Genomic DNA, 27,713 nt, shown 5'->3' on the forward strand with positions numbered 1-27,713 from the left:
TAATTAGGCAAGTTATTGTATAATGATGGATTGTTCTGTAGACTATAGAAAGAAATATAGCTTAAAGGGGCTAATAATTTTGACCTTAAAATAGTTTTCAAAAAAATTAAAACTGCTTTTATTCTAGCTGAAATAAAACAAATAAGACTTTCTCCAGAAGAAAAAATATGATCAGACATACTGTGAAAATGTACTTACTCTGTTAAACATTATATGGAAAACATTTAATAATTATTGGCTAATAATTCTGACTTCAGCTGTATATATATATATATATATATATATATATATATATATATATATATATATATATATATATATATATGTATAAATTTAAATATTAAAGACAAAACAAGAGACAGATGGAGAAAAAGATATAGACGAGCAAATGACAGAATTTTACTGTAGTATGAAAATGAGGCAAAGATGTAATACACATGCAATCCTTAAAAACTTTTCAGTATTTCTCATCTATACCATCCCCTTCAACTCAAACCGGCCTGAATAGGATTTAAACAGATGTCTTTAAAATAGAAGGCGGATAAATTAAAAGGAACAATAAAAACATAGCCTCTAGCACCAGTTGCTAGTGTGCATAGGTTTACTAAGCACTCCTGACAGCTGATCTTCGTTATACTCACCCCTTTATACCTCACTGCCATCCGGGTCACGGCACCAATATAACCCTTCTGATTTTACTTCCACCACTCCAAGCAGCATTTGGAAGTGGGCGAATGAAGTCAAAATTACATTTTAAAATGTAATTGAACAAAGCTATGATTGCCGTAATCATCTTGTCAGGGTAGCGTGTCACAAAAAAAAAAAAAATCCAAATACCCCCAGAAACAAGAAGAAACCCAGTAAATCTGAGATTTAACTGCTTTCACTAGTTCACTGTGCCTAATAAACACAACTACAGAATCAGCTCACATACAGATTTATTTCAAACACAAAACTGAAGTTATGAGGTTTGGATTTTAGAATAAAACTACATTATTATGTGTGGTATTTTCTGTGGTAATTGCGACTATATTGTAATTATTGATTGATAAAATTGAATTTAAAAACGATTTTTGCGTAGCTTATCAGTGAACTCTGTTTTCTTAACGCTGTTCCATCTGAACGCACATGCTGGAAGTTTACTAGACCCGGCTTTACTGACAAAATCATGTATTTAAAAGAAGGGCACACTAACAAGGACAATAAAGACCCCACCCCATTAGCATCAATTGCTCTCACACATTTTGAGGACAGGGGAGTGATATTTACTCACACTCTCTAGCTAGCTGTCCTCCATCCCTCACCCCACTAAACTGTGATTCCGTTAGTTCTACTTCTGCCACACAGAATGGTGATCTCCTGCAGCTTCTAGTCTCCAGCATCCTTCGTGTGCCTTTTGAGGCCAGGGGAGTAAGGCTAGTCTAATATATCTTACTATTGTAGCTATCCTATATTACCTTACTTCTAAATCTCAATCCAATCTGACTTATAGGTCCACTGTAACATCATCAGTTGTCCTCACATCACTCCGAACAGGAATCAAACCAGCCTCCTCATCCTTGGCATGGTAAATAAATATGCTAAAGACACAGGATTTTAACTTTAAATCTAATAACAAACTCCTTGACTTTAACATCAAGTGAATGGAAATACAGTATACTCTGCTGTTGTGCTTATATCCTATATGAAAATAAAACATTAAAATAATATGTTAAAATATCAACAATATTAAATGGTTTTTGCATGAATATTATTTTGTATGCCTTTAATAGCCAAAGTGATCACAATAGATAATTTACCTAAAAAAAACTATGGTTCTCACTGTTAGTGTGGCTAAAAATGCTACTTCTTCCATTTTTGCTGGCCTCAATAGCAGTTTTTCAAACGTTACATTTTGCTTTTCTGTCATTTACCGTTTAACACCCTGTCTTTCAAGTAGTCATTATGAAGTCAAAGCTCTGTATATATATTATCCTGCATGTTAGCCTTAGTTAACCGGTAGAGTTTGGTTCCCCTTCGGATGGGGAACTCCAATGCTATGTGGAAACTTCCACTATGGGGATTTCGTCAGAATCCAATCATCTGAAAGAGTATAAAAACGGGCCAATGAAATGCCAATGAGTTGGCAGCGTCAGCGTGCACAGCTGGCGTCAATGACAATCAGTCATGCTATAAAGACGCAGCCAGTGCCATGCTCGACATCCTTTCGCTTTCAGAGCCTTTCACGAAGCTTCTGAGAGAGTCTTTGAGGGTATCTCCAACCTGTGTCTACAGAGAGAGATCGAGAAGCAGCTTCTCCCGGTCCAGAGCGCGTATACGCAGTGGCAGATGGTCGAGCTGGGTATTTCTCCCTTGCCTGGCGTCCTTTGGGTCCGGTCCTCCAAGAGCGGTTTGTATATAGGAAAAAAGCTTTCCTAAAAGAGCAACACGGTCGTGCAGCGCGTCTTTTTCAAGACGTCACTCCGACCGTGCGTTTCTGGATGTGGTGGTTTCCTATCCCCGGATGATGGGCACGAGCACAGCGTTTCATGTCTGGGGGTCCAGCATGTTAATGCGGTGCTCGCGGGCAGTGTATGCCATCACTGATGTCATGTCTGTTGCGCAGTTAAGATCGCGGCTCGCTCTTGCAAAAGAGCCACCCACCCCAGTTGTCCCCCGCACTGCGGTTGGCACTCGGGCAGATCTGAGGGTTTCAGTGAGAGTAAATCCGCCGCCCCCGGGCCGCGGACCTCTCGCTCCTCCACGCGCTCCATCCAAGCTTCAGTTGAAGAGAAGCGCTCCGTCCTTGGATGGTCGCTCTCACCTGATGACACCGGGGGTCAGATGTCCATCGCTGCATCGGAGGATGGGCTGTCATTGTCTGATGAGAATGCGAGCCCGCTCGCTCCCTCCCTCCGGGGTGGAGAGCGCGGCGTTAGCATCTAAGCAGACATGATGACCGTGCTTTCTCGGGCTGCTTCGGCCGTGGGTCTGGTGATGGTTTATCCCCCAGCCCCGCGGCCGGACCGACTAGATGGGTGTGATGTGGAGGATATAAGGAGGCAAGACCTTCAAAGCCTCCCGTCCCCTTCTTCCCGGAAGTGCACAGTAAACTCACGCTGTCCTGAGGGCACTTTTTTCTGCCCGATCTGCGTGCGCTTCCATCCTCACCATCCTTGGAGGTTGGGCTGTCAAGGTCTGACGAGGATTCGAACCCGCTCGCTCCCTCCGGGACTTTGAGCGCGGCGTCGAATCCAGAAGCAGACTTTGCGGCTGTGCTTCCCCAGGTTGCTTCGGCCGTGGCTCTGGAGATGGTTTATCTCCCAGCCCCGCGGCCGGACCGATTAGAGGGGTGTGATGTGGAGGATGAAGGCGAGACCTTCTAAGCCTCCCCATCCCCTTCTTCCTGGATGGGCACAGTAGGCTCACGCAGTGTGCTGCGTGCGCCTTCCCCCTCACCATGCACGCTAGGGCCACCTACCAGCGCTACCAAGCGCAGGCGCTGGCCCGGCTGCGCGAGGATGGTTCTGACCCAGGACTGAGCATGCGCTCCGCACCGCAACCGACTATGCTCTTACAAAAAAAAAAAAAAAAAAGTCGGCTGTGTGTGCCCTGGGAAGGACGATGATCACATCCGTGATCCAGGAATGCCACCTCAGGCTAAACCTGGTGATGTGCGTGACGTTGACAAAGTTCGCTTTCTTAACTCACCCATATCCCAGGCTGGCCTGTTCGGCGACACTGGCGGTGAATTCGCCCAGGAATTCACGCCGGTGATAGAGCAGTCGGAGGCGATGGGCGAGGTCTCTATCGGCGGGATTGTATGACCCCTCCCCCCCGCCGAGCCATCCACAGCCACTGCTTTTTCGCCGAGGACGCCCGCCCGCAGCTTTGCTTCGCCGCCCCCGCCTGCGCCTCCGGCCACGCGGCTGCGCCGAGCATCGCGCCGGCAACCAGCGTCCCCCGCCCAGGGCGCCGCTAAGTTCGGTAAAACGGACCGCGAAGCGTCCCTGAGGCGGGCCATCTGGGGAGGAGGGAATTTGCTCTTTCCCCGCTGGAGGGCGGGGCACGTTATTTAAAGGCGTAAAAAAAAAAAAAAAAAAAAAAAAAACGCCATCAAAATCCTCAGTGAAAGAGCACTTTTCCCCTCCTCCGGATGTGACAGCCCGAACACTGCCAGTCTGGGACGCTATGCCTTCCAGCTCGCAGGATCGGTGCATTTCGCCAATGGCTCATGGAGCACGAGAGAACGGTCTCCTTTCTCTCCACTCCCAGCCCCTCTCCTGGAGTTTGAGTGCGAGACGAGAACATCTCCTCTCCTGCTCTCCTGTGGGACCCCAGCGCTCCCCGGATGAGCCCACTCACTCCACGCTGCCCCGCCGCTGGCACGTCAGCGATCGTGCAGGTGGGACCATTTGCGGGGGCTCTGCCTGCCTGGTTAGCGCGGGCCAGCCCATCGCAATGGCTCATCCATACGACCAGACTCGGCTATGCGATTCAGTTCGCTAAACGGCCTCCCAGGTTTACGGGCGACCAGGGTCAGTCCTGCGTCCGCCCCTGTCTTGCGAGAGGAGATTGCTGTCCTCCTGGCAAAGGATGCAATCGAGCCGGCCCTCCAGCCGAGATGGAGCGCGGGTTTTACAGCCCGCACTTCATCGTGCCCCGCTGCCTTCACAGGCTGCGCTTCGGAATGCTTACGCAGATGCGCATCACGCGATGCGTTCGTCCTCAGGATTGGTTTGCAGCAATAGATCTGAAGGACGCGTATTTTCATATCTCCACACTTCCACGCCACCGGCAGTTTCTGCGGTTTGCGTTTGAAGGTCGAGCGTGGCAATACAAGGTCCTCCCCTTCGGGCTCTCTCTGTCTCCGTGAGTTTTCACCAAGCTCGCGGGGGGTGCCCTCGCGCCCCTTCGGCTCGCCGGCATCCGCACGCTCAATTATTTCGATGACTGGCTGATTTTTAGCCCACTCTCGGGAGCAATTGATTATGCACAGAGACAAGGTGCTCCGGCACCTCCGCCCGTTGGGGTTTCAGGTCAACCGAGAAAAGAGCAAGCTCGCCCCCGTGCAGAGCATCTCCTTTCTCGGGTTGGAGCTGGACTCGATCACTATGGAGGCGCGCCTCTCACGAGAGCGCGCCGAGGTAATGCTGAACTGTCTGAGAGAGTTCGACAGGAAAAAAAGTGGTCCCCCTGAAATTATTTCAGAGGCTCCTGGGGCATATGGCATCCGTAGCCGCGGCCACGCCGCTCGGATTGCTCCATATGAGACCACTACAGCATTGGCTTCACGATCGGGTCCCCAGACGCGCATGGCACGCGGGCCCACACCGAGTGACTGTCACTGCGCTGTGTCACCGCACCCGCACCCCCTGGAAAGGACCCCTCCTTCCTACGGGCCAGTGTGCCCCTAGGTCAGGCGTCCAGGCAGGCTGTCGTTTCGGCAGATGCCTCCAGTATGGGGTGGGGGGACCGTGTGTAGCGGGCATGCTGCTGCGGACCTGTGGAGGGGAACCCAGCTGCTTTGGCATATCAACTGCCTAGAGCTGTTGGCAGTGTTTCTCGCTCTGCGCCGCTTTTTACCGGTGCTGAGGGGGCAACACGTGCTGGTCAGGACGGACAGCACGGCCGCGGTAGCGTATTCCATCCGGATGGGGGGTATACGCTCCCGCTGCATGTCTCAGCTTGCTCGCCGTCTGCTCCTCTGGAGTCATACGCGGCTGAAGTCGCTGCTTGCTATTCACACCCCAGATGGGCTCAACCGTGCGGCCAACAGGCTCTCACGGCAGCTCCTTCCCCGGGAGAATGGCGACTCCACCCCGAGTCATGCGTAAGTATGCACTCCCCCCAGTGAGCCTACTCGCGCAGTTTCTGTGCAAGGTCAGGGAGGACGAGGGGCAGGTCTTGCTAGTTGCGCCCCTGGCCCAACCGGACCTGGATATCAGAACTCTCCCTCCTCGCGACGCCCCCCCCTGGCGAGTCCCTTTAAGAGAGGACCTACTCTCTCAGGGACAGGGCACCATCTGGCACCCTTGCTTAGTTCTGTGGAACCTCCACGTGGGGTCCATAAGACGCGACGAGGAAGACTTAAGTAACCTACCGGTGGCGGTGGTTAATACCATCACTCAGGCTAGTGCACCCTCTACGAGGCATGCCTACGCCCTGGAGTGGAGTCTATTCACTGAGTTGTGCGCTTCTCGCCGAGAAGACCCCCGATCTTGCCAGATCAGTGTTGTGCTTTCTTTCCTTCAGAACAGGTGGAGCGAAGGCTGTCGCGCTCCACACTGAGGGTTTACGTGGCCACCATCTCCGCTCATCATGATGCGTGGATGGCGGCACCGTGGGGAGGCATAACCTCATCATCCAGCTCCTCAGAGGTGCTAGGCGGATGTTTCCACCCCGCCCCCCTCTCATACCCTCTTGAGATCTCGCGGTAGTGCAACGAGCCTACGTGGGGATCCCTTCGAACCACTCGACTCAGTATCCTTGAGATTTCTGTCCTTGAAGACAGCTCTGCTGGTCGTGTTGGCATCGGTTAAGAGGGTTAGGTACCTGGAGGCATTTTCGGTCAGTGACTCGTGCCTAGAATTCGGGCCGGCCTACTCTCACGTTGTCCTGAGACCCCGGCCCGGCTATGTGCCCAAGGTTCCTACCACGCCGTTTAAGAATCAGGTAGTGAGCCTGCAAGCGCTGCCCGCGGAGGAGGCAGACCCAGCCCTTTCATTCCAGCTCTTTGTCCATTACAGTGGTCGGCAGATGGGAAGTGCCGTATCTAAACAGAGGTTGGCCCACTGGATAGTGGATGCCATCTCCCTCGCCTTTGGGCCAGGGTGAGCCGTGTCCCCCGGGGGTGAGAGCACACTCCACTACGGAGCATCGCATCCTCCTGGGCGTTAGCACGCGGTGCCTCTCTGACAGACATTTGTAGAGCTACGGGTTGGGTGACACCCAATACATTTGCAAGGTTACAATCTGCGAGTGGAGCCGGTTTCCTCAAGGGTATTAGGCAACCCTTGGTGATTGAGGAAACGATTCGGTTGAGGTGTCGAAACACGCTTGCTGCGCCACTCTCCCTAACCCGGAGATACGTGCGCTTTTTCAGCTTTGTCAGTTTAGTTCCCCATTTCTTTGGCGAACCCTGCAGAGTTCCACCGAGGCCCCCAGCACCTGACTCAGCGGAGGAGTCAGGTGTTGGCCCGTTACGTTGTCGGCATGCCCGCTGGTCAGCCCGCGTTCTGGGTATAGGTACCTGCTATGTGTGATCCCCGCTGGCGATCCCATACGTTCACTCAGCCACGGTATAGTCCCCCCTTCTAGGGCAGGCTCGTGTCTTCCCTCCCTGCTAACCATCCTTATGCAAGGACTCTCCATCTCTGGGCTAGTCCATAGGTTGTCACCAGGTCTCCCCTCTGGGTAACAGGTGAGCTCCGCAGCGTCCTCCCTATCGGGACTGAACGCTTTCCCAACGTACTGTCGTATCAAAACCTATTTTACTGGGTTATTGCGACTCCCCGAAAAACATAAATGTTTCTGAACAGGTAAGTGAGGGCCAGGGGACACGTTGGAAGACTGTGTCTCGGGGCGTTGTAGGTGCGCTCGCTCTACTGCGTGGCACACCCTTCGCCAGGGACGCAGTAAGGTTCTTTCGTTGTGGCGTTTTCCATAGATTTCCCCATAGTGGAAGTTTCCACATAGCATTGGAGTTCCCCATCCGAAGGGGAACGCTACGGTTACTAAAGTAACCCTTCGTTCCCCGAGGGGGGGAACGGAAATGCTATGTTCCTTCGCCACAACGATTGTCCCTTAGCTGTTGAGCGTGAAAGTCTCTTCAGCTAGAAAAGGATGTCGAGCATGGCACTGGCTGCGTCTTTATAGCATGACTGATTGTCATTGACGCCAGCTGTGCACGCTGACGCTGCCAACTCATTGGCATTTCATTGGCCCGTTTTTATACTCTTTCAGATGATTGGATTCTGACGAAATCCCCATAGTGGAAGTTTCCACATAGCATTTCCGTTCCCCCCCTCGGGGAACGAAGGGTTACTTTAGTAACCGTAGCGTTTCTGCACTTTACTTAAACGATTGCCAGTTAAGGAGCATGAAAGGAATAAAATGGAGCCTTAACCATAACAATATGCATAAAAACAGCATGATATAAAAATATAGTATATAAAAATTGGTAACACTTTACAACAAGATTGTATTAGTTTATGTTAGTTAATGCGTTTACAAACATAAACAAACAATGAACAACACATTTATTACAGTATTTCTTTATGTTAGTTAACATTAGTTAATGAAAATAAACTCATGGTGCATGTTAACTAATGTTAATTAATATGCATGTATTAATGCATGAATGTGGATATTATTAAAGCATTAGTAAATGTTGAACTATGTTTACTATGATTAATAATAAATATGATTAATAAATGCTGTAAAAGTATTGTTCAGAATTAGGTCATGTTAGTAAACACATTAACAAATTGCAAAGTGTGACTGAAACATTTAAAGTGACAAACAAAAATCACTGTCATTCTATGACTAGGACAAAATATATTAAAATTTCCTGACTTTCAATGTCTGAAATAAATCTTTTATCATTCAATGATTTTCCAGAAAGTCCATGACCCGTGTGAACCCTAAAAACAGCATCAAGCTTAATTTGCTAGTGCGCCTGTTGAGGAGGGGGAGTGCGGTTTACTCACATAGCTCTTACTAGCTGGTCTCTGTTACACTTATAAAAATGCTCTGACCTGCATTCCTGTAGTCTCCTGGAAGCAGCGTCCTAGTTGGCTCTTGGATGTGACGGGCTGGTATTGAAGGTATGTTTGCTGGTTGGGGTAAATGACACCACTGTGAGTGTGCCCATGCTGGATGCTCTGGCTGCTGCTGTGGTAGGTGAAGGAGTGACTGGACTGTGTGTTCTTCACTTGCCCGTTACTGTCCACTGGAGACACCTGATGGATCTGGACCGATGCTTCAGGAGGATGTTTAACATGGACATTCACCATACCTGTAGAAAAGTAATGCTTTAAGGACTATTCAAAAAAGGTTGAGTACAGTAAAGGTTCAAAACAATATCCTGTAAGTAGTAAAAATCATTGCAAAAGAAACAACAGGCATGTTTATGATTTTACAAAGGCCCTTGCATTCATTTATCAGATATAAACTGTGTATCACTTGAGAAGTAAAGCTGTTAAAAAAAAAGAGTACAGTCATTTCACTCAAATCTACAGGAAATATACAGAAATTACCAATTTTTGTTCCACATTTTTGACATTGCTCCAACCATTATTTTAAACCTTTATTTCTTAGCAAAAAACATTTATTTTGCCTTCTGCTATCAATCTTTTTTTATTCTGCATTTTTAAAAACCCTAAAAACCCTAAAAAAAGTAAATAAACCTAAACTTACAGCTTAATAGCTTTTTTCTAACCTTTTAAAATTATATATATATATTAATTATTATATAATTATATAATTATTATAATTAAATAATTATTATATGTTGTTGTTGAAAAGTTAATCTTAAAAATAAAAAAATACATAAAAACCTTTATTTGTCCGCTGTTGTATGGGTTACTTTGAAGCTGCCTAAATAATAATAATAATAATAATAATAATAATAATAATAATAATAATAATAATAATAATAATAATAATAATAATAATAATAATATTAATTAAAAAATTAAATAAAATTGGAATTCTCTCAAAACTTAATTTCTCTTCAGCTGAAAAATAAATAAAATCACAACCATTTTGATATATTTTTAAAAAGAAAACTATACACTGTAAAACCAGATAGGCTAAGTTAACTTAAACTGTTTGAGAAAACGGATTGCAGCAAACCATTTAAGTTTTGAAACAAAATGGTTTGTGTACTGTAAACTGAAATATTGTGTCACAAACCGCTATTAGTTCAATTAACTTAAATGAATTGAGTCAAAACAACTATATAGCTACACAAATGGTTTGGTATTGCTTCTAGCATTAGAGTTAAAACCATTCATAACTCATTCGATTAGAGTTCTGCTTAATATAATTAGTTCATGAGATTCCATAACTCTTTTTCACCGAGTCAAAGTAACTTTTAAAAAAATTATAAGTTAAACTAACTTATTTCATTTAATCACTGTTCACAATGTAGATAAGTGATTTTGCATGTGTGTGTGTGTGTGTGTGTGTGTGTGTGTGTGTGTTAATGTAGAGTCATGTATTTCTAACACAAGCCAGATTTATACATTAGTACAGTTAAATAAAATACAATCCTTTACCCTGGTTTTGTCCAGTGCCATAAGTGAGGGGTAACGTGTGTGTTGAGTGGACATGTGTCTTCTGCCCATTTACAACAGTATGTTGCCCCTGGTGACCATTTGGATTCGCCATTTGGCAGAACTTTCCAGTAAAGTTTGGCGGGCACTGGCACTTGTCCCGAGCGCTGCATTTTCCACCATTCATGCAGGGCAAATGGCAAACAACTGAAACACAAACACAAACAGCATAGTGTGAATAACCACAGAATAACATTTTCAGTGTTTAGTTCAGTGTTCACATTTAAAAGACTGCCAAACATACACACAGATGAACCAACAAAATTATCATCAAAGTTTGGTTTTGTTCTGTGTTTGAGCAAGTGTTTGCTTATGGGCTGTTGTGTGTGTTTGTATATGTGCTTAAGCGCTTCACAGAAAATCTGCTTAAGAACTTTTGTTGTGGGGTGTAATGAGAGCTCCCTGTGATGTAATTCCACTAAATCATGCCACTTTAATAACAGACCATGAAACATCTTCAACTTTCTCTCTGCCTTGCTTTCTTTTAGCCATTTTTTCTTAAAAAAAATCACACTTGAGCTTTTACATCACTTTGGGCTCAGTAATAATCCTAGCAAAATGATGAATGGATTTAATTATCCCACAGCTGAGGTAAATAAACCTTTTGGGGCTTGATATTTTACAGCAATATGTTTGTGTTGTGGTATAGGACATTAATTTGAACATTTAAATGAGGTTCACCTCATTCTCCTGTTATGATATTATTTAGAAATGCTCCCAAACCAAAAGCCACATAATATAATTAACCATCGTGAACCCATCACTTTAAACGCTCATTAAAACAGCAAGGGTGTCCTAACCACCACTCCCTCACAGCACAACATTTCCTGTCAAACTGCATATACCTCCTGTGGTCAGAAGCACAGTTCAATGTGCCAGAAGATACTGTTATTTAATATTAAAGGGAAGACTGCAAGTTAATATATACTTTTACACTCAAAACACATTTTTTGAGATGTTGACTGTCATATATATGTCTTACTGTCAGGATCCAGCCCTTACAGTCCTGTCACTCCTGTCTGTGTTTAATGTCTCTTTGTTTGTTTTGTGTATAAGCACATGGTTGTCTCTTTTGTTGTGTTGGCCATGTGCTCCCCTTGTCCCGCCTCCTTGTTTTCCTATGCCTCGCCCCCTTGTTTAGTCCTTGTTTGTCTAATTATGTTCACCTGTTCCTCGTGCTCTTTACTCTTCATAATGAGTTCATTTTCCACTTGTCCTTGCCGGTTCGGCATACTATCTTTTGTGTGCTTGTCGCTAAATCTTGTTTAGTGCCTGATAGAGGTTTTTTTATATAGTCTAGCTTTGTTTCTTTTTTCTAGCCTTAGTCTAGTACTAGTCTTTTTGATCTTTATATCGAATTCATTTATCCTTCTGGATTCAGTTTATTTATTTTTCTTTCAGCAAGGTTGCTGTTATTTTCATTTATTATTGTTTGTAGTTCAAGACTAATTACGAGTTTTCATTTTGCCATTTTTGTAATCCTCAGCCCCAGTCTGGACCTAGTCCTTTTTTTTGTTCTTTATTTTTTAGTTCCGGTTGTTGTGTTTTGCTTTGTTTTATTTTAAGCTATAGCTATCCTTTCGCCCTTTTGTTTTAATTTTTAGTAGTTTTGTTTAGTTCATTTTGTTTCATTTTTATTTTTCGAGTTATATTTCCCCCCCTCCTGAATATTTCTTATTTTTGTTTGTTTGTTTTTGCCTGCACTTTTAATTTTCTTGTCTCCCCAGCTGTCTAGTCCTGTTGTGTTGCTTGTCACTTGACTCCTAAGTCTTCGCTGGTTGTGGATCCCCTTGATTTGATGTTTCATCTGTTTGCCACCCCTGTCCCATACCGGAGGGTCGGCTAGCTACTTGACTGCCTGGCCTGAAGTTTGGAATTTCCCCTTTCCCGACCAGCCTGTTTCGCCCCCCATAAGACACTCCCCTCTGTATCATCCTGAAGTCCTGAGTCTCTCCCCTCACCAGCCTTTTCTCCTGCCATCACCCTTCACTATTGTGTGGACTGTCCTTCAGCGTTGCCTTGTTTACCTCCTGTAAATAAACCTTGTGTTCTCCTGTCTATTCTGCGTTTGGGTCCTCCTTGCCAACCCTGACAGTACGAACCGGCCGAACAAGAACCCAGCAGAATGAGCATCACTATTGTCCGTCCCACCACTAAGGAGGGGAGATTGGCCCTCAAGCGAGGACTGGCTCAGCTTCGCCAGCAGGGTCTGGAACCTCGGGCATTTGCCCAATTTTTCTGGACCATGGCCAGGGGCCTCGACTATGATGACTGTGCTCTCAAGAAGGCCTTTAACCACTCCCTAGATGACCCTTTGCCAGAGTGGGAAATGGAGCAATTACAAGTTTTGAATTTCTGGGACTTCTCTAATTATGTTCATTATCGTAAGGACTGGCAGATCCTCAATCCTCCTGACGATGTTAGCAGTGATCTCCCCACCATCCCTCTCTCCTTGAATCAAGACCACCATCATCTTCCGGCTCCCACTGTGAAACGGAGAATCAGGAAGAAGCAGGTGACCCAACTTGCTGCTTGCCCCAGTGTGTCCTCTGCGCTGGTTTCTATTCTTGAGTCGACTGAATCCACCATAATCACCTCAGGGGAAACTAAATCCCTTGAACTCAATTTAACTTCCAGAGAAGTGTCCCAGTCAACCTCTGATTCCATGTCGGTTAAGTCTGACCCAGTTACATTGCAGTCAGTCATGTCCAGTGTTGATATCCCTTTGTTTGTGCCAGCCCAAGCCACGCAAGATGTGAAAGACCCGTTAACCTCCCGTCCTGGGAGGCGTACGGGTAGGAGAGCCCGTGCCAGGGAGGCCAGAGCCCTTCGTTTGAAGACTGTGTCGGCTCCAGCCCCAGAGCGCCCGCCTGTGTCGGCTCCAGCCCCAGAGCGCCCGCCTGTGTCGGCTCCAGCCCCAGAGCGCCCGCCTGTGTCGGCTCCAGCCCCAGAGCGCCCGCCAGTGTCGGCTCCAGCCCCAGAGCGCCCGCCAGTGTCGGCTCCAGCCCCAGAGCGCCCGCCAGTGTCGGCTCCAGCCCCAGAGCGCCCGCCAGTGTCGGCTCCAGCCCCAGAGCGCCCGCCAGTGTCGGCTCCAGCCCCAGAGCGCCCGCCAGTGTCGGCTCCAGCCCCAGAGCACAGCTCAGTGCCGGCCCCAGTCTGGGTCCTTGCCTTATCGGCACCACCCAGACGTCTTGCCCTGCCGGCACCACCCAGACGTCTTGCCCTGCCGGCACCACCCAGACGTCTTGCCCTGCCGGCTCCCCACGGGCCACCTCCAGCCCTGCCGGCTCCCCACGGGCCACCTCCAGCCCTGCCGGCTCCCCACGGGTCTCCTGTCCAGCCGGCCCACCACAGGCCTCCTGTCCAGCCACCCCCAGCTCTGCCGGCTCCCCTCGGGCCGCCCCCAGCCCTGCCGGTTCCCCTCAGGCCTCAAGTTCACCTGCACTCTTCTATTCTTGTCCCACTCAAGACCCCTGTCCTGCCTGTTCCTGTGGATCCTCTCTGTATTGTCCCTCAGGCTCCACCCTGGTCCTTAACCAGGTCCATAGATCCTTCAGATGTGGCCCCCAGCCCAGTTTATGCAGCCCTGAAGGGTGTAAATGGTTTAGCCCCTGTGCGGGTTCCTGCAGCCCTGGAGGGCGTCACTGACCCAGACCCTTTTCCAGTTCCAGCAGCACTGGAAGGTTTCTCAAATTCAGCCACTCAGACTTTACATGTGACTTCAAATGATGTCTCGGATTCAGCCCATGTAACTGTCCCTGCAACTCCAGTAGCCCCTACAGAATTGACCTCTAATCCAGTATCTGCAGCCCTGGAGGGTATATTAGATCAAGACCCTGAGCCTGTCCTGACAGCCTCAAAGTACACCTCAGATTTAGCCCCTGTTCCAGTTCCCTCAGCATTGGAGGGCTTTACAGATTTGGCACCTCAGCCAGCTTTACCAGTCCCAGTGGGCTCTGATTCAGCCCTGAAGCCTGTGCCTGCAGCTCTGAAGGGCAAACCCAAGTCTAACCCAGACACTGGGCCCCGTCCCAAGGTTTCCCATGTTAAGAGACTGAACGTATCTAAAGGAGCCTCGACTTTTCCTATCCCCCCCATCCCCCCCTCTGTGTTAACGAGCTCTAGTGCTTTCCAAAGATCTGCACCTCCCTGGTTGTCCCAAAACAACTTCCCAGGACTATTACCACCCCGTCCAGCCCCACCTCCAGTTTTTCCAGTCTACCCAGGTCTTGCTCCTCACTCTCCCTCCCAGTTATTACCCCCTGGGTTTCCAGCCCTCTTCGATCCTTCAAGTTTAGCTTTCCACCCCCTTTCCCAGTTGTTACTTCCCTTCCCTCTGCCTAGATTGGACGCCTGGAGGCGTCCGTTCGGGGGAGGGTACTGTCAGGATCCAGCCCTTACAGTCCTGTCACTCCTGTCTGTGTTTAATGTCTCTTTGTTTGTTTTGTGTATAAGCACATGGTTGTCTCTTTTGTTGTGTTGGCCATGTGCTCCCCTTGTCCCGCCTCCTTGTTTTCCTATGCCTCGTCCCCTTGTTTAGTCCTTGTTTGTCTAATTATGTTCACCTGTTCCTCGTGCTCTTTACTCTTCATAATGAGTTCATTTTCCACTTGTCCTTGCCGGTTCGGCATACTATCTTTTGTGTGCTTGTCGCTAAATCTTGTTTAGTGCCTGATAGAGGTTTTTTTATATAGTCTAGCTTTGTTTCTTTTTTCTAGCCTTAGTCTAGTACTAGTCTTTTTGATCTTTATATCGAATTCATTTATCCTTCTGGATTCAGTTTATTTATTTTTCTTTCAGCAAGGTTGCTGTTATTTTCATTTATTATTGTTTGTAGTTCAAGACTAATTACGAGTTTTCATTTTGCCATTTTTGTAATCCTCAGCCCCAGTCTGGACCTAGTCCTTTTTTTTGTTCTTTATTTTTTAGTTCCGGTTGTTGTGTTTTGCTTTGTTTTATTTTAAGCTATAGCTATCCTTTCGCCCTTTTGTTTTAATTTTTAGTAGTTTTGTTTAGTTCATTTTGTTTCATTTTTATTTTTCGAGTTATATTTCCCCCCCTCCTGAATATTTCTTATTTTTGTTTGTTTGTTTTTGCCTGCACTTTTAATTTTCTTGTCTCCCCAGCTGTCTAGTCCTGTTGTGTTGCTTGTCACTTGACTCCTAAGTCTTCGCTGGTTGTGGATCCCCTTGATTTGATGTTTCATCTGTTTGCCACCCCTGTCCCATACCGGAGGGTCGGCTAGCTACTTGACTGCCTGGCCTGAAGTTTGGAATTTCCCCTTTCCCGACCAGCCTGTTTCGCCCCCCATAAGACACTCCCCTCTGTATCATCCTGAAGTCCTGAGTCTCTCCCCTCACCAGCCTTTTCTCCTGCCATCACCCTTCACTATTGTGTGGACTGTCCTTCAGCGTTGCCTTGTTTACCTCCTGTAAATAAACCTTGTGTTCTCCTGTCTATTCTGCGTTTGGGTCCTCCTTGCCAACCCTGACACTTACGTTGCTAAAAACACTATTAGGACACATACTGTTTATTTAGCTAACAAGTGAAAATTGGTTGTTTTTGCATTGTTTAGAGCAAATTCGTTCTTCCGGTTTAAAAATAAATTTTGACGCAACGTCACGGTGATAAAATCATTGTGTAAATTCAAGCGTTGAGGCTGTCTGTATCGGCCGATACAAAGTGACATCATTGTGACATCACTTTGACATCTGTTCATTAATTCATTCAAAATGTTGGTCCCAACAATCAGTGCGCTCTATTGTGAACGAGACTCAACTTCATTAATATGCATGATATACAGTTGAAGTCAGAATTATTAGATATACAGAATTATTCATCATCGTTTTGATAACTAGTTTCTTATGATTGATTTATTTTATCTTTGCCATGATGACAGTAAATAATATTTGACTAGATATTTTTCATGACACTTCTATACAGCTTAAAGGCTAATTAGTTTAACTAGGCGGGTTAAGGTAATTAGGCAAGTTATTCTATAAGGATGGTTTGTTCTGTAGACTATCGGAAATATATAGCTTAAAAGGGATAATAATATTGACCTTAAAATGATTTTAAAAAAATTTTAAACTCTGTTACTCTATTAAACATCATTTGGGGAATATTTCAAAAGAAAGAAAAAAAAAAAAAGAAAAAAAATCAAAGAGGGTTTATAATTCTAACTTCATCTGTAGCTTCGAAGACTCTTTTTACCTGTTACAGTGTTCAGAGAGACGCCACGTTGTGTTGCCAACCGTAATTCAAAATAGTAGAAGAAAAATTGTAAGGAGACATTGGTCGTCAGTGTTGCGCTTATAAATGTGCCTCAACAAAGGTTTTGTTTCCATTTCCTAGCGATGTGAGCACCGCTCACGTGTGAACCCACATGTGTGTGGATTTAGTGCACGTAATGAAACTCCCCTTTTCATGAAAACCCTTCCCTCTTTCGCCACTCGCCACTCCCACCTAAACAAAGCTGGACACACCCACTTTACTGACTTTTTTCAAATAACAGGGGGGGTTCATAGCCCTTTAACTGTCCTTAAACTAAACTAACAAAACAATACCATATCATAGTTTTATTACATAAATAAAGTTTTCACATTTTATGAAGAATTATTTCATTCATTTATACAAATCCTCAAATGTATTGGTCATGCCTACTGTAACTAACTACCCACCAGGCATAGCATCTTCCCTATACAGTAACTCAACCAACCCTCTCTACTCTCACACACACAAATTCATACACATATATTTTCACAGATTTATTGGCATCTTTATATAAATATTTACATGTACTCTGACAAACCATGATTTATACACAACACACACACACATACACTTTCATTATTTCTGTTCTAGTGGGAAATCTACAGCTATTCCACAATGCCTACACACTCAACCTCAGGCAATATCTTGACATGCAATGTATCAACATTGAATCACACACACACACACACACACACAAGCGCATGCTTCCCATCCTGCCTTGCTAGTAAAGAGCTGTCTGCATTGGACAAAAGGAAATAAAATGTGTCAGAAATGGTAAGACAACTGACAGAGAATGATGACAGACCACATGCTGACAGTCATTTACTTTCACTAACTTTTTGCATGCTTTATTTACTATTGAAGTGGCAGTTAGATGCTTTTTACTATCAGATCTGGCTTTATATACAACAACGAGACAACCACAGAAGATTTCACACATAAGCAAGCACACAGATTCTCAGAGAGCTGACAACCTTATGTGTAATGAAATGCCTTGTGAGACAGTCTTGAAGAGCTGTTTTCATACTTTTTGAATATTTCTAGTGTAATATATACAATCCCAACTATGTTAACAAGACAACAACAAAATGTAAGCAAAATAAGTCAGTACTGAAATTCATAAATTTGTGACTAAAGCTGTTGCATACTTGATTCAACCACATTTTTCTTTCATTATCTATATATTTTATTCAGAAAATACTGTAAAAAAGTTTAACTCAACTTTAAAATTGTAAGGCAACTTGCTGCATAGCATTTTTAAGCTGACTGAACCTAAAGCGAGTCAACTACAGTATTTGCACTGCAAAAATACTTTTCTTACTTTGATTTGTTGTATTTTTCTAGTCTAAATATCAAAACATTTTTAAACCAAGAAGCATTTTCTAGACAAACTAAAATATTATCTTGTTTTAAGAAATAATATTCCAAAATAAAGAGAGTTTTTTCCTTAAAACAAGCAAAAACAAATCTGCCAATGGGGTAAGCCAAATAATCTTCTTTTTCCTTTTGACATAATATTTTATTTGCCTTCCCCATTGACATATTATTTTGCTTGTTTTAACCCTTAAACTGCCTGCTCAACCGAATGTTTGACCATATTTTTACTGTTTTTTTAATAATGACTGTTAAAGTCATTTAAAGAATCACTGTTTTAAATAATAGTTTACACACATCATTGTTGGTTTACAAAAAAAAAATCAAACAAACGTAATTTGGTTGCACTACTACACTTGATTGTGGTTTTATTGTGAAAAAAGAAAAACAAGAAAACATGTTAAATGAGAATCTGAAATATTTTATAGCATACTTCAAAATAATTAAGAGGATTTAGTATTCAAAAATGTTTTATTTTTAATATTTAAAAAAATAATAATTTGGTCTTACACTTCATATTTTCTGATTTTTCATAGAATATTTATTAATTCCAGTACTTTTACCATAAACTGACATATCAACCATTTGGTAGAGGTTGATATTTTAGAAATTATGGGATGTGTTGAAAAAAAATGCATGAGTGTGTTAACTAGCGACATTAGTTGAATCTAATCTAATCTAATCTAATCTAATTTAATCTAATTAGGAGTTAAGAAATGACACCCAATTTTTTTTCTTGGTGGGGCAGTTAAAGGGTTAAGGAAAATTTGTAATTTTTTCATATTATTTCTTAAAACAAGACATTTTTTTCTTGTCTAGAAAAAATGCTTCTTGATTGAGGAATTTTTGAAATTTTACTAGAAACAAGTAAGAAAAGCCTTTTTAGAGTGTGGGTTAAAAGGTGAGTCAACTCAAAAAAAGCTGTTCAGCAAGTTGCCATACAATTTTAAGTTGAGTCAACTTTGTATTTTACAGTGAATAATTTGCTTACTCAAACTAATGAAACATGAAAAATTACATTCAGTGAACTATCACTGTGCCAAACAGCAGATGTACTCCTAAGCACATTAGTATTTCTTCTTCTCTGCTCTAAACAGTGGTGGTTGCTGGTGGCAACAGTAAAGAAGAAATTACTTTGGGTTTTCAGAGTTAAGCAAAACTATTGGGTATAACTATAGTACTTGTTTTGTTTTAAAAATGGTATCGGATAAGATACAGATGCCAGATTATTATTATTATTTTTTTGTTTGTTTTTTTTTTTTGCGGTATCTGTGGAATTTTCAGTACTAGTTTTGAGATCGAAACAACTCTAAGGCCTGGTAGCCAGAACAGCAAAACTCATCTAGTTAAAAGTTATTCTTCCACTGATTATTTTTTCCTTTAATATCTTTTCCTGCTTGTTCAAACAATTTGTATGTAATAATCCGAATCAACACAATTCTTGAGGGTTTTTGTGGGATAACTTAATTGTTTTATGTTCAATTAACTTCATTTTGTGAAAAACAATTAAGTTAACTTAATCGATTTATGTTGAGACAACATGAATGACTAGTGTGGACACCTGCATTTTTTTTACAGTATTCACTTTTAGAGACATTATTTTAATATTGAAAAACTTACAGTAGTACACAGACCTTTTGCATTCTTCAACAGCTACATTACACTGAATAAAAGGCATTGCCTTAAAGAGGATAACACAGGCAGAATAACACCCACTCAAAGCATTTCAAAACGGCAATGTTGTTCACACACGTCCAAACACAAAAGCAAGTCATTAGAGCTTTTATATAATTTTGATGTCATTAGTCCACATGGAAAACCACCCTTCAATCTATAAAAAAACATCCAGCCCTTAAACAGATGCAGTAAGGTTTTCCCGTAAATCACAACACCTCTGCTAGTATAGACAGGTTCATTGGCAGCTCCATGGGGATGAATGTCAGAACACTCAACATTCGGGTGAGACACATAAACATGATGAAAATCCAGCTTCAGTTGGAGGGTCTGAACTACACCGTGGACATTCAGAAATGCATTAATACATCCCCATCTCCAGTAAATCATATTAAAGGAGCAAGCAGCTACATATCGATCTGCTGTGATAATGCTTTAGTATTTCTGTGAGACATATTGATCTACTCAAGCCAAAACCTAGAGCAGATCAATACTTCACAGGTCTGTCTGTCTCTGGAGTTCCGGTAAAAGTAAATACCATAATACACTGACGTTTTGACAATACTTTGATATGACTTGGATGATAGTATGCAGTGCTATATGCATACAGATTGGTGGCCAATGATGAGAAGTATTTAAGTTTTGGAAATTTAATGTTTGACTTTATTATTTATAATGAGCAAATGAAACTAGATCTTTTTAAAAAATGGATTACATTTCAGAACAGTGTTTTCATCAAAGCACAACAAAGCACTGAGCAAAAAAAGAAAAGTTTAGTTCATTTTTTTAAGGTAACTTCTGTTCAACCAAGGCTACATTTTTAAAATCAAAAATATAATTGAAAAAAAAATTTTTTTACAGTTTTTTTCAATTGTTTTGCTACAAATTTCAGAAACCTGATGTCAATTTTCAAAACTCTAGACACAAAATTATAAAAAGCCTATACTTTCAACGCAGGCTTTCCAGTGTTCAAAACTCTGCATGTTGTGTTCATTTCTTTACAGAAGTTTTGCAAGCTTAATATTACATTTATAAGTAGTAATTTAATAGTAAGAAATAAATAAAAAATAATTAATAAAAACTAGCAGTATTCCACTGTACTGCAAAAAGAGCCATTTGAGTTCTGAATGAGCCAAATAGGCTCAACACACCTGTTTACCGTAGTAAAAAACACTTTCTATATTTAAATACATTTTTTGTTTCCATGTATTAAATAAAACTGGCACTTTTCTAATTAAACGGCAATTTAAATATGTATTTTTAAACCGACAGGCTAATTCTCATATTTCATGATCTGAATCACAGTAATAAATACGATTTTTTTTTAATACAAGACAACACATGATGTTTCTATCGCTGTCAGTGACTCTGACAGTTAAAATGAGAACATTCTCTAAGTGGTTCTGTCACTGTTTTTAATCCTTTCTGTGCAAGACTGTATGGTATAGTTAATGTCACATGCACTAACACAAAACGTGTTTTATATTGATAGTGAATTTTGAAATTAAAATAGCGAAATAATCGATAAGAGCTACTTTTTCAAGGAAAAAGCTTTGATTATGAGGTGAGCACCGATGAAACAGTAGATGGGGAAACCCGATGGCTCCTCCATGATATTGGGGTACAAGTTATACAAGTGTATTCATAGCAAAGAACCGCAAATAAGCACATATTATAACAATTTAGCGATAAACACACACCTTGTTCTCTCACTCTGAACAGCTGTGGTTTGCTGATCAAATGAAAAACAAAAGACGGGAAGCAAATGAATTCTTTCGCTGTTTTCATATCAAATTTAAAGTGGACAGAGACGATAATTTAATCTACAGTTTATGAGCTAATCGCAAAAGTTTTAGGCTACAGCCTCCCTAAAATAGGCCTAGCAACGCCCATGGGAATAGTACAGACAGTGGAAACACTGAACTAAAATTTTATTCATTCAATCATAATGTAGGTTTACTGTAAAACATTTTTAAAAAGGTAAATATAACCAAAGTGTTTTTTTATTGCACATGCCCTTATGGAAAGCTGACATATGGCATGATATATGGCAACATATGCAAATTACAATTGGATTTCATATACTGTACTGTATATAAAATGTCAGTAATAGTCAATAATTTGTCAAAATAGTGCAAAAATCACTGTATACAGTTTTCAACCATATCACACAATATTTTGACATGTATGACATATATTTTATATATGTGAAATCCATATGAACCAGTATATCACATATGTACTTTACATATACAGTATTTCCATATATCAGATTTCTATTTGGGATCTGTGTTTCTATCAGTCTGGTCCTGTGGATTTGGCCACAGGTTCTCCTTTACATCAAAGTGGCGCTTTTATTAGTTAAGAATCTCAGAAAGAACCTTGTGTCAATGTGAATCCAGGCCTGACATTGATCTGCTGAGATGCTGTGATTTGGGCTTACTTAATTACAGTAATATCAAGAAGGAAAACATTGTCTGTAAAAGTGGTACACAGAACAAAGAAACCATATATATGAAATAAGCATGAATAAAGATGAAATCTATAGATAATGTAGTCCATATGGGTCATCTACTGTGGAAACTGATGTCATTTGATCTATCCTGAAACTTTCATCATATAAATAAGTAATACTGTACATCAGTTTCCATGAATCAAGAGTAACAGTTATTTATCATTTTGAGCACTTGTATCAGTTGATAGTTACATCATATTATTTAAATGAATACATGGTTATTTCAAATGTAATGTTTGAGTTGCATTTTGAAATGGGATCAATTTGATTATGAAATGTTAATTTTAGTTCAATGAACAAAGTATCTTTGACTTGTGTGTATTGTGTCTTATAATTAAATTATTTCTCATCATTTATGCTTTTATTATGATATTGTCCAAAAAATGATTGATTGTTTCAAAAACAATGACTATATGAGATCATATCAAAACTCATACAGTATACTCAAGTACATACTGTTAAAACATTAATGTATAGTCAAGTCAAGGCGAGCTTTATTGACATTCCGCTACATGTGTGGAGTCTCGCAGGACAACGGTGCTACATTAATGAATTGTAAATGCAAACACAACACTGGACATAAGTGTTTTTTATTTTTAAAAAACTTATTCGTAACTAACATATACTATAAGATACTTAACTATACATGTGAGACAGGCTATACAAATACGGTTATATTTAATTATTGCAAATTTATTTTGAAAAATTTCTGAAGTGGAATTACTGAATCTGATTATAGATCTTATCATTTATCATTCAAGTTGTTAATCTGTTGCTTAAGCTATCAGTGCGAGGTTAATTCAGAGTACCGAAGCTAAAATGTTGGTATTGATCCAATCATAATGTGTGCGCGTCAATTCTCTTTGGCCTGCGATCTCTCCACCCTGCTACGTCTGGATCAGAGCTGACAGAACGCTCTGTGTTCCTTATAAGGCTGCACACACTCCAGACGCTCACCTCATTCAGACAAACAGAGCAAGAGAGAAAGAGAGAGAGAGAGAAAGAGAATGACATCTTAGTAGCACCAAGCACAACCTCAGCTTATTCTGAGAAGATCTGTCTGAACACTTACTCCTCTGAGCTTTCCTGACCCTCTTATATGGAATACAATTTCAGCCACTCACCCTGCTGAGTGCTGATTACAAAACCCACTGGTGAAAACAAGCCCAGGCTCAATGCTACCCTTGTGTCCACAGAGTAATTGGATTTGAAAGTAAGCCTTATGTAACTATGTGCAAAAAAATTGTCTATGGCTTTATTCTAAACCTTAACGCAAGGCACAGAGTATCTATCTAACAATATAGTAGCTTAAAGAGGACCAAGAAGCATCTTGCTAGCAAGATCTTAACAAAAAACTTTTCTCAACTTTCAAAGCCTCTTCAGGTAATTATGGTCACACATTCATTAATTACACATTAGCTGCTTTTAACTCATTCTCATAGATTTATCATTATTATTTTGGTAGCACTTTACTAATAGTTTTTTTTTTGTTCCTTCATAGCATTCAGAGTAGCATTTATTTAACTTTAATCCAATAGTAATTATTATATTATATTATATTATATTATATTATATTATATTATATTATATTATATTATATTATATTATATTATATTATATTATATTATATTATATTATATTACATTATATTATATTATATACCATTTTTGGTATTAAACCAAATTTAATTTAATTTAATATCGGGTACTTAAACACCACTATATTCATAAATGAAATGTTATACAATTCTGATGCCAATAGTAATGATTGACGTTAGAATTTCAACTTTACATAAACAAAGAGTGTAAAAAGAACAACCCAGGCTCATTCTGAAAACGTACCTCTATATACATTTTTGGAGAGAGCAAAACTCGTCCCAGGAGCTACGTTTTTTGGTTTTTTTAAACTGCCAGAGGCCACGATTTCTCTCGCGAGTGCCATTCACACCTGCTGTTTTCACATAAATCAACCAGACGCTGACTGACTTACTGACTGGCCAACAGACAGATCCCCCCACCCTCCCACTTCCCTAAACCCAACCAATAGTGTTTTAAAAAGCACAGATTGACCCGCCCACCCACTTCATTAAACCCAACTGACAGTGTTTTAAAAAGCGATTCAGAAAAAGAAAAGTCCCCTAATTTTTACCATGTTTTCAGACTTTACCACATTCTCACCCTGTTATTTACTTGTTTATTTCATTTTTTAGCTTATGTTTTTGTCTTAACCACTTTCTGAAACCGTTCTTCACCAGACCCGAACCCCGTTGTTGTGGTCAACTCCACCCTGTGTCTCAAGTCTGCGGATGTACATGTCAAGCTAACGGGACAGCAGGAAAGCTGCCCATACAGAGGTAAGCAGTCAGCTGGTAAGCGAGAAAAGGAATGGTATCATACCACCCCGTAACAGTAACTTTAAAGCTGAAACGTAGCCATATGTACCTCTTGCTACATAATTAGTGATCTCCAGAATGGTCTATATTTTTTGAATGAGCGTATGTTGAAAAAGAACCTTCAAATAATTTTTTTTCAATCTTTTACAAATATTTCTATGTCAATAACAGAGACACTTTCTCTGAGTACAGTTTATTATTATTACCCACAAATAAATACACCACAACCTGTATAAATAGTAATAAAAAAAGTATCAAAAACTCCACCAAGGATCATTTTTTTCCCAAACAGAATGAAAATGACAGGGTACACAATTACTGTAAGGATGTTTCTGAAGATTTCAGGCTGCTCTTCCTCCATGCAGGACCTGATTTGGGCAGTAAATGAGCGTGTACCATCTGAACCAGCGTGCAGAAGACATTTAGCTCTGTCATAACCACATGCTCTCCAGCCCTTTCTGAGCCCTCACTGTGAAATATCACAGTGGGAAATGTAGCAAGAAGAACCAACATCCAATAGGATAGGTTTTTCAAACACATTTAAAGCATCTAAAAGTTTTCCGCGTTATCTGCCAGGCAAGTGAAAACTTCCCTCCGAACAGTGACTAGAACACATCCAAACATCAGCCATAATTATAGAGCTGTCTACGGCTGGACATGATGTAACAGGCCCACGGCCAGCTGTTCTCTGTTCGGTGTACAGTACAAACGCAAACGATCACACATACACACAACAAAAGAATTAGATGTCCTTCAAAGACCTGCATGAATGAAAAGCATTCTTTCCCACAAAACCCAGAGCAGAGGTGTGGATGCCACTCACCGACTCTGAAGTTGGGGGCGGTGAGCGTATCGGTGGCGTGTCCGTTCTCACTGATGATAGTGGTGGTGTTTCCCTTCTGACAGCTGTTCTGACAGCGGCCGTTGGTGCAGGTCATCTTGCAGATAGTCGGAGTGAAGACCACCTTGATCCGGCCCGTGTGGTTCCCCACTGCAGCCCAGCAGAGCAGAGACATCAACAGAGAAAAGACAGAAAAATCCATCAGTCTGGACTGCATGACTTTCATAAACAACTCTCTCTCTCACACACACACTTTAGCAGGCAGTGTCTGGCAGAATGGCTCAGGAGTTCAGCTTTAAGAAAGTGAAACGAGAGAGAGGGAGAGAGAGAGAGAGGCTGGAGGAAGGCAGAAACTCTTTCTGTTGTCTTGTCTTTTCTTAGTCGTCCTGTACGTGTTCCCCGGTGACCGTCTGATTCCTTTTTCGTCCATCCCCCCAACCCCCATCCCAGTGTTTTTCTGTCCTTGGTCCAATATCTCAGTCTCTGGAACATGAGGAGGTGACTAAAGAAAAAATAAAAGCAAAAGAGAGAGAGAGAGAGAGAGAGAGAGAGAGAGAGAGAGAGAGAGAGAGAGAGAGAGAGAGAGAGAGAGAGAGAGAGAGAGAGAGAGAGAGAGAGAGAGAGAGAGAGAGAGAGAGAGAGAGAGAGAGAGAGAGAGAGAGAGAGAGAGAGAGAGCAAACAACTCTAGGATCAAACCCAGTTCTTGCAGGATTCAGACAAAGTGGCCACAACTCCATCTCCAATACCTTCCTATCTTACTCAGGCTACCATTACAAATCAAATATTTGACAACAATTATAGTGTTTTATTAATATGAACAACTTATAAGAAAAATGTTATATGATAAATCTTTATAATAGCACAGACTTTCACATCTCTGTCTGACAAATAGTTTCCTAAAATAGTCTGTTTCATTTTAAGTGATGTAAGCTGCAAAACTATGTGGAAAGAAAGCTACCCACATCCTCATCTGCTCACCTACTTAATTAATTCAGTGGATTAGTGAGAATGTGATTTAAATTAGGGTCTGATAAACTTCTGGCATAACTCGATATTTTCCAGTAAGTTTTCTGTTTCACTTCCTGTTTCTGATGTTTTTTTTTTCTCGATTGATGACATTTCCGTTCCATTGGGCATCTTTTTAAAGGATTGTTTGATCAAAAATACTAACAAACAAATTAGGAACAGCAACAAACATTTTTAGGAGCCCAAGCACAAGACTTTCTTCTGTGAATCATAACATAAAATAAGATTAATTGTATAAAACCATACAAAACTCTTTAAAATTCACCAGATTTGAATGTCATCACTCGATTAAATGGGCGTTTTTAGTGGTTATCAGTTGATAGATATGGGCCAGTAGGTGCCTTCTGTGGCTACTGATAGGCTCAGTAGGCTGTTATCATACATCCACATATTTAATCAGCTATACTAATAGAAGACTCCAGATCTGTTTTTACATTTCTGACCACTGGGTTTAGGGTTGGGATAGGGGTAGACGTTATTAAAATACAATTATTGGGAAATTTAAGAAATAATAGAAATAATTCTCGTTAACTTCTGGCCACAACTGTATGTGAGCTATAGCTGATTAACCATGTGGATGGAGGATAACAGCCGTCTGAGCCTACCAATAGGCGCAGAAGGCCGATACAGGCCCACATCTATTAGCTGATAACCACTGATAATGCCCATTCAATCGAGTGATAACATTCGAATCGGCTGTCTAAATTTAAGTGTGATTTGTTTTTGATACCTCTGTGTGATGGACAGAAGGAAATTTTTAAGTGCAAATATTCAAATATTACTATTGCAAAGTTCAAATATTATCTTTCTTAAAGTATTTAAGTTATTAGCCAGGTTTATATCCTAATGTGAAGCAAATTAATTCAAAGCTTGTGAAAAAAGTGAATTAGGTGCAGTTTAAGTTTTTAGAGTGGCTGACTGTAGTATTAGTAACCTAGTAACCAAAAGTAAACAAGGCACGCATAATGAGGACAGCTGATTGGTCACTGATGTAATGCTCTCAACAGTGCTCTTAGTCAGTGTTTATCTCCAATTATTCACATTAGTCCAAAGTCTACCTCAAGCGAGTAAAATAACTTTTTCACTAATCAATGGATTCATTTTTAAAATGGATTTTTATTCAAAATTTGGCATTTCCAACACTTGATTCTCATGCGATACTTCAAAACGTACCTAAACTGATAATCAACTGCCTGAAAAGGGTCATCAACAATTTTCTGCCTTATTTACTGCACAAACTTACACAGATTTGTAACATTATGCCATTCAATGATTCTAATTGGCTGCTCCAAATAAAC

General features: G+C 41.7%; 1 protein-coding gene across 1 annotated transcript in view; it reads right to left on the reverse strand.

Annotated features, from left to right (window-relative positions):
* The window catches only part of ltbp1 (latent transforming growth factor beta binding protein 1), a 113,443-nt gene that overhangs the window by 28,906 nt on the left and 56,824 nt on the right, over window positions 1-27,713 (reverse strand). Inside the window, exons 5-7 of the mRNA XM_056477282.1 lie at window positions 25,371-25,538; window positions 10,263-10,466; window positions 8,739-8,998 (exon numbers count right to left, since the gene is read on the reverse strand). Of these exons, the coding sequence (XP_056333257.1) occupies window positions 8,739-8,998; window positions 10,263-10,466; window positions 25,371-25,538 (632 nt within the window). The remainder of the gene's footprint in view (window positions 1-8,738; window positions 8,999-10,262; window positions 10,467-25,370; window positions 25,539-27,713) is intronic.

Source organism: Danio aesculapii, chromosome 17 (genome assembly GCF_903798145.1).
Source record: "Danio aesculapii chromosome 17, fDanAes4.1, whole genome shotgun sequence".
NCBI lineage: Eukaryota > Metazoa > Chordata > Actinopteri > Cypriniformes > Danionidae > Danio > Danio aesculapii.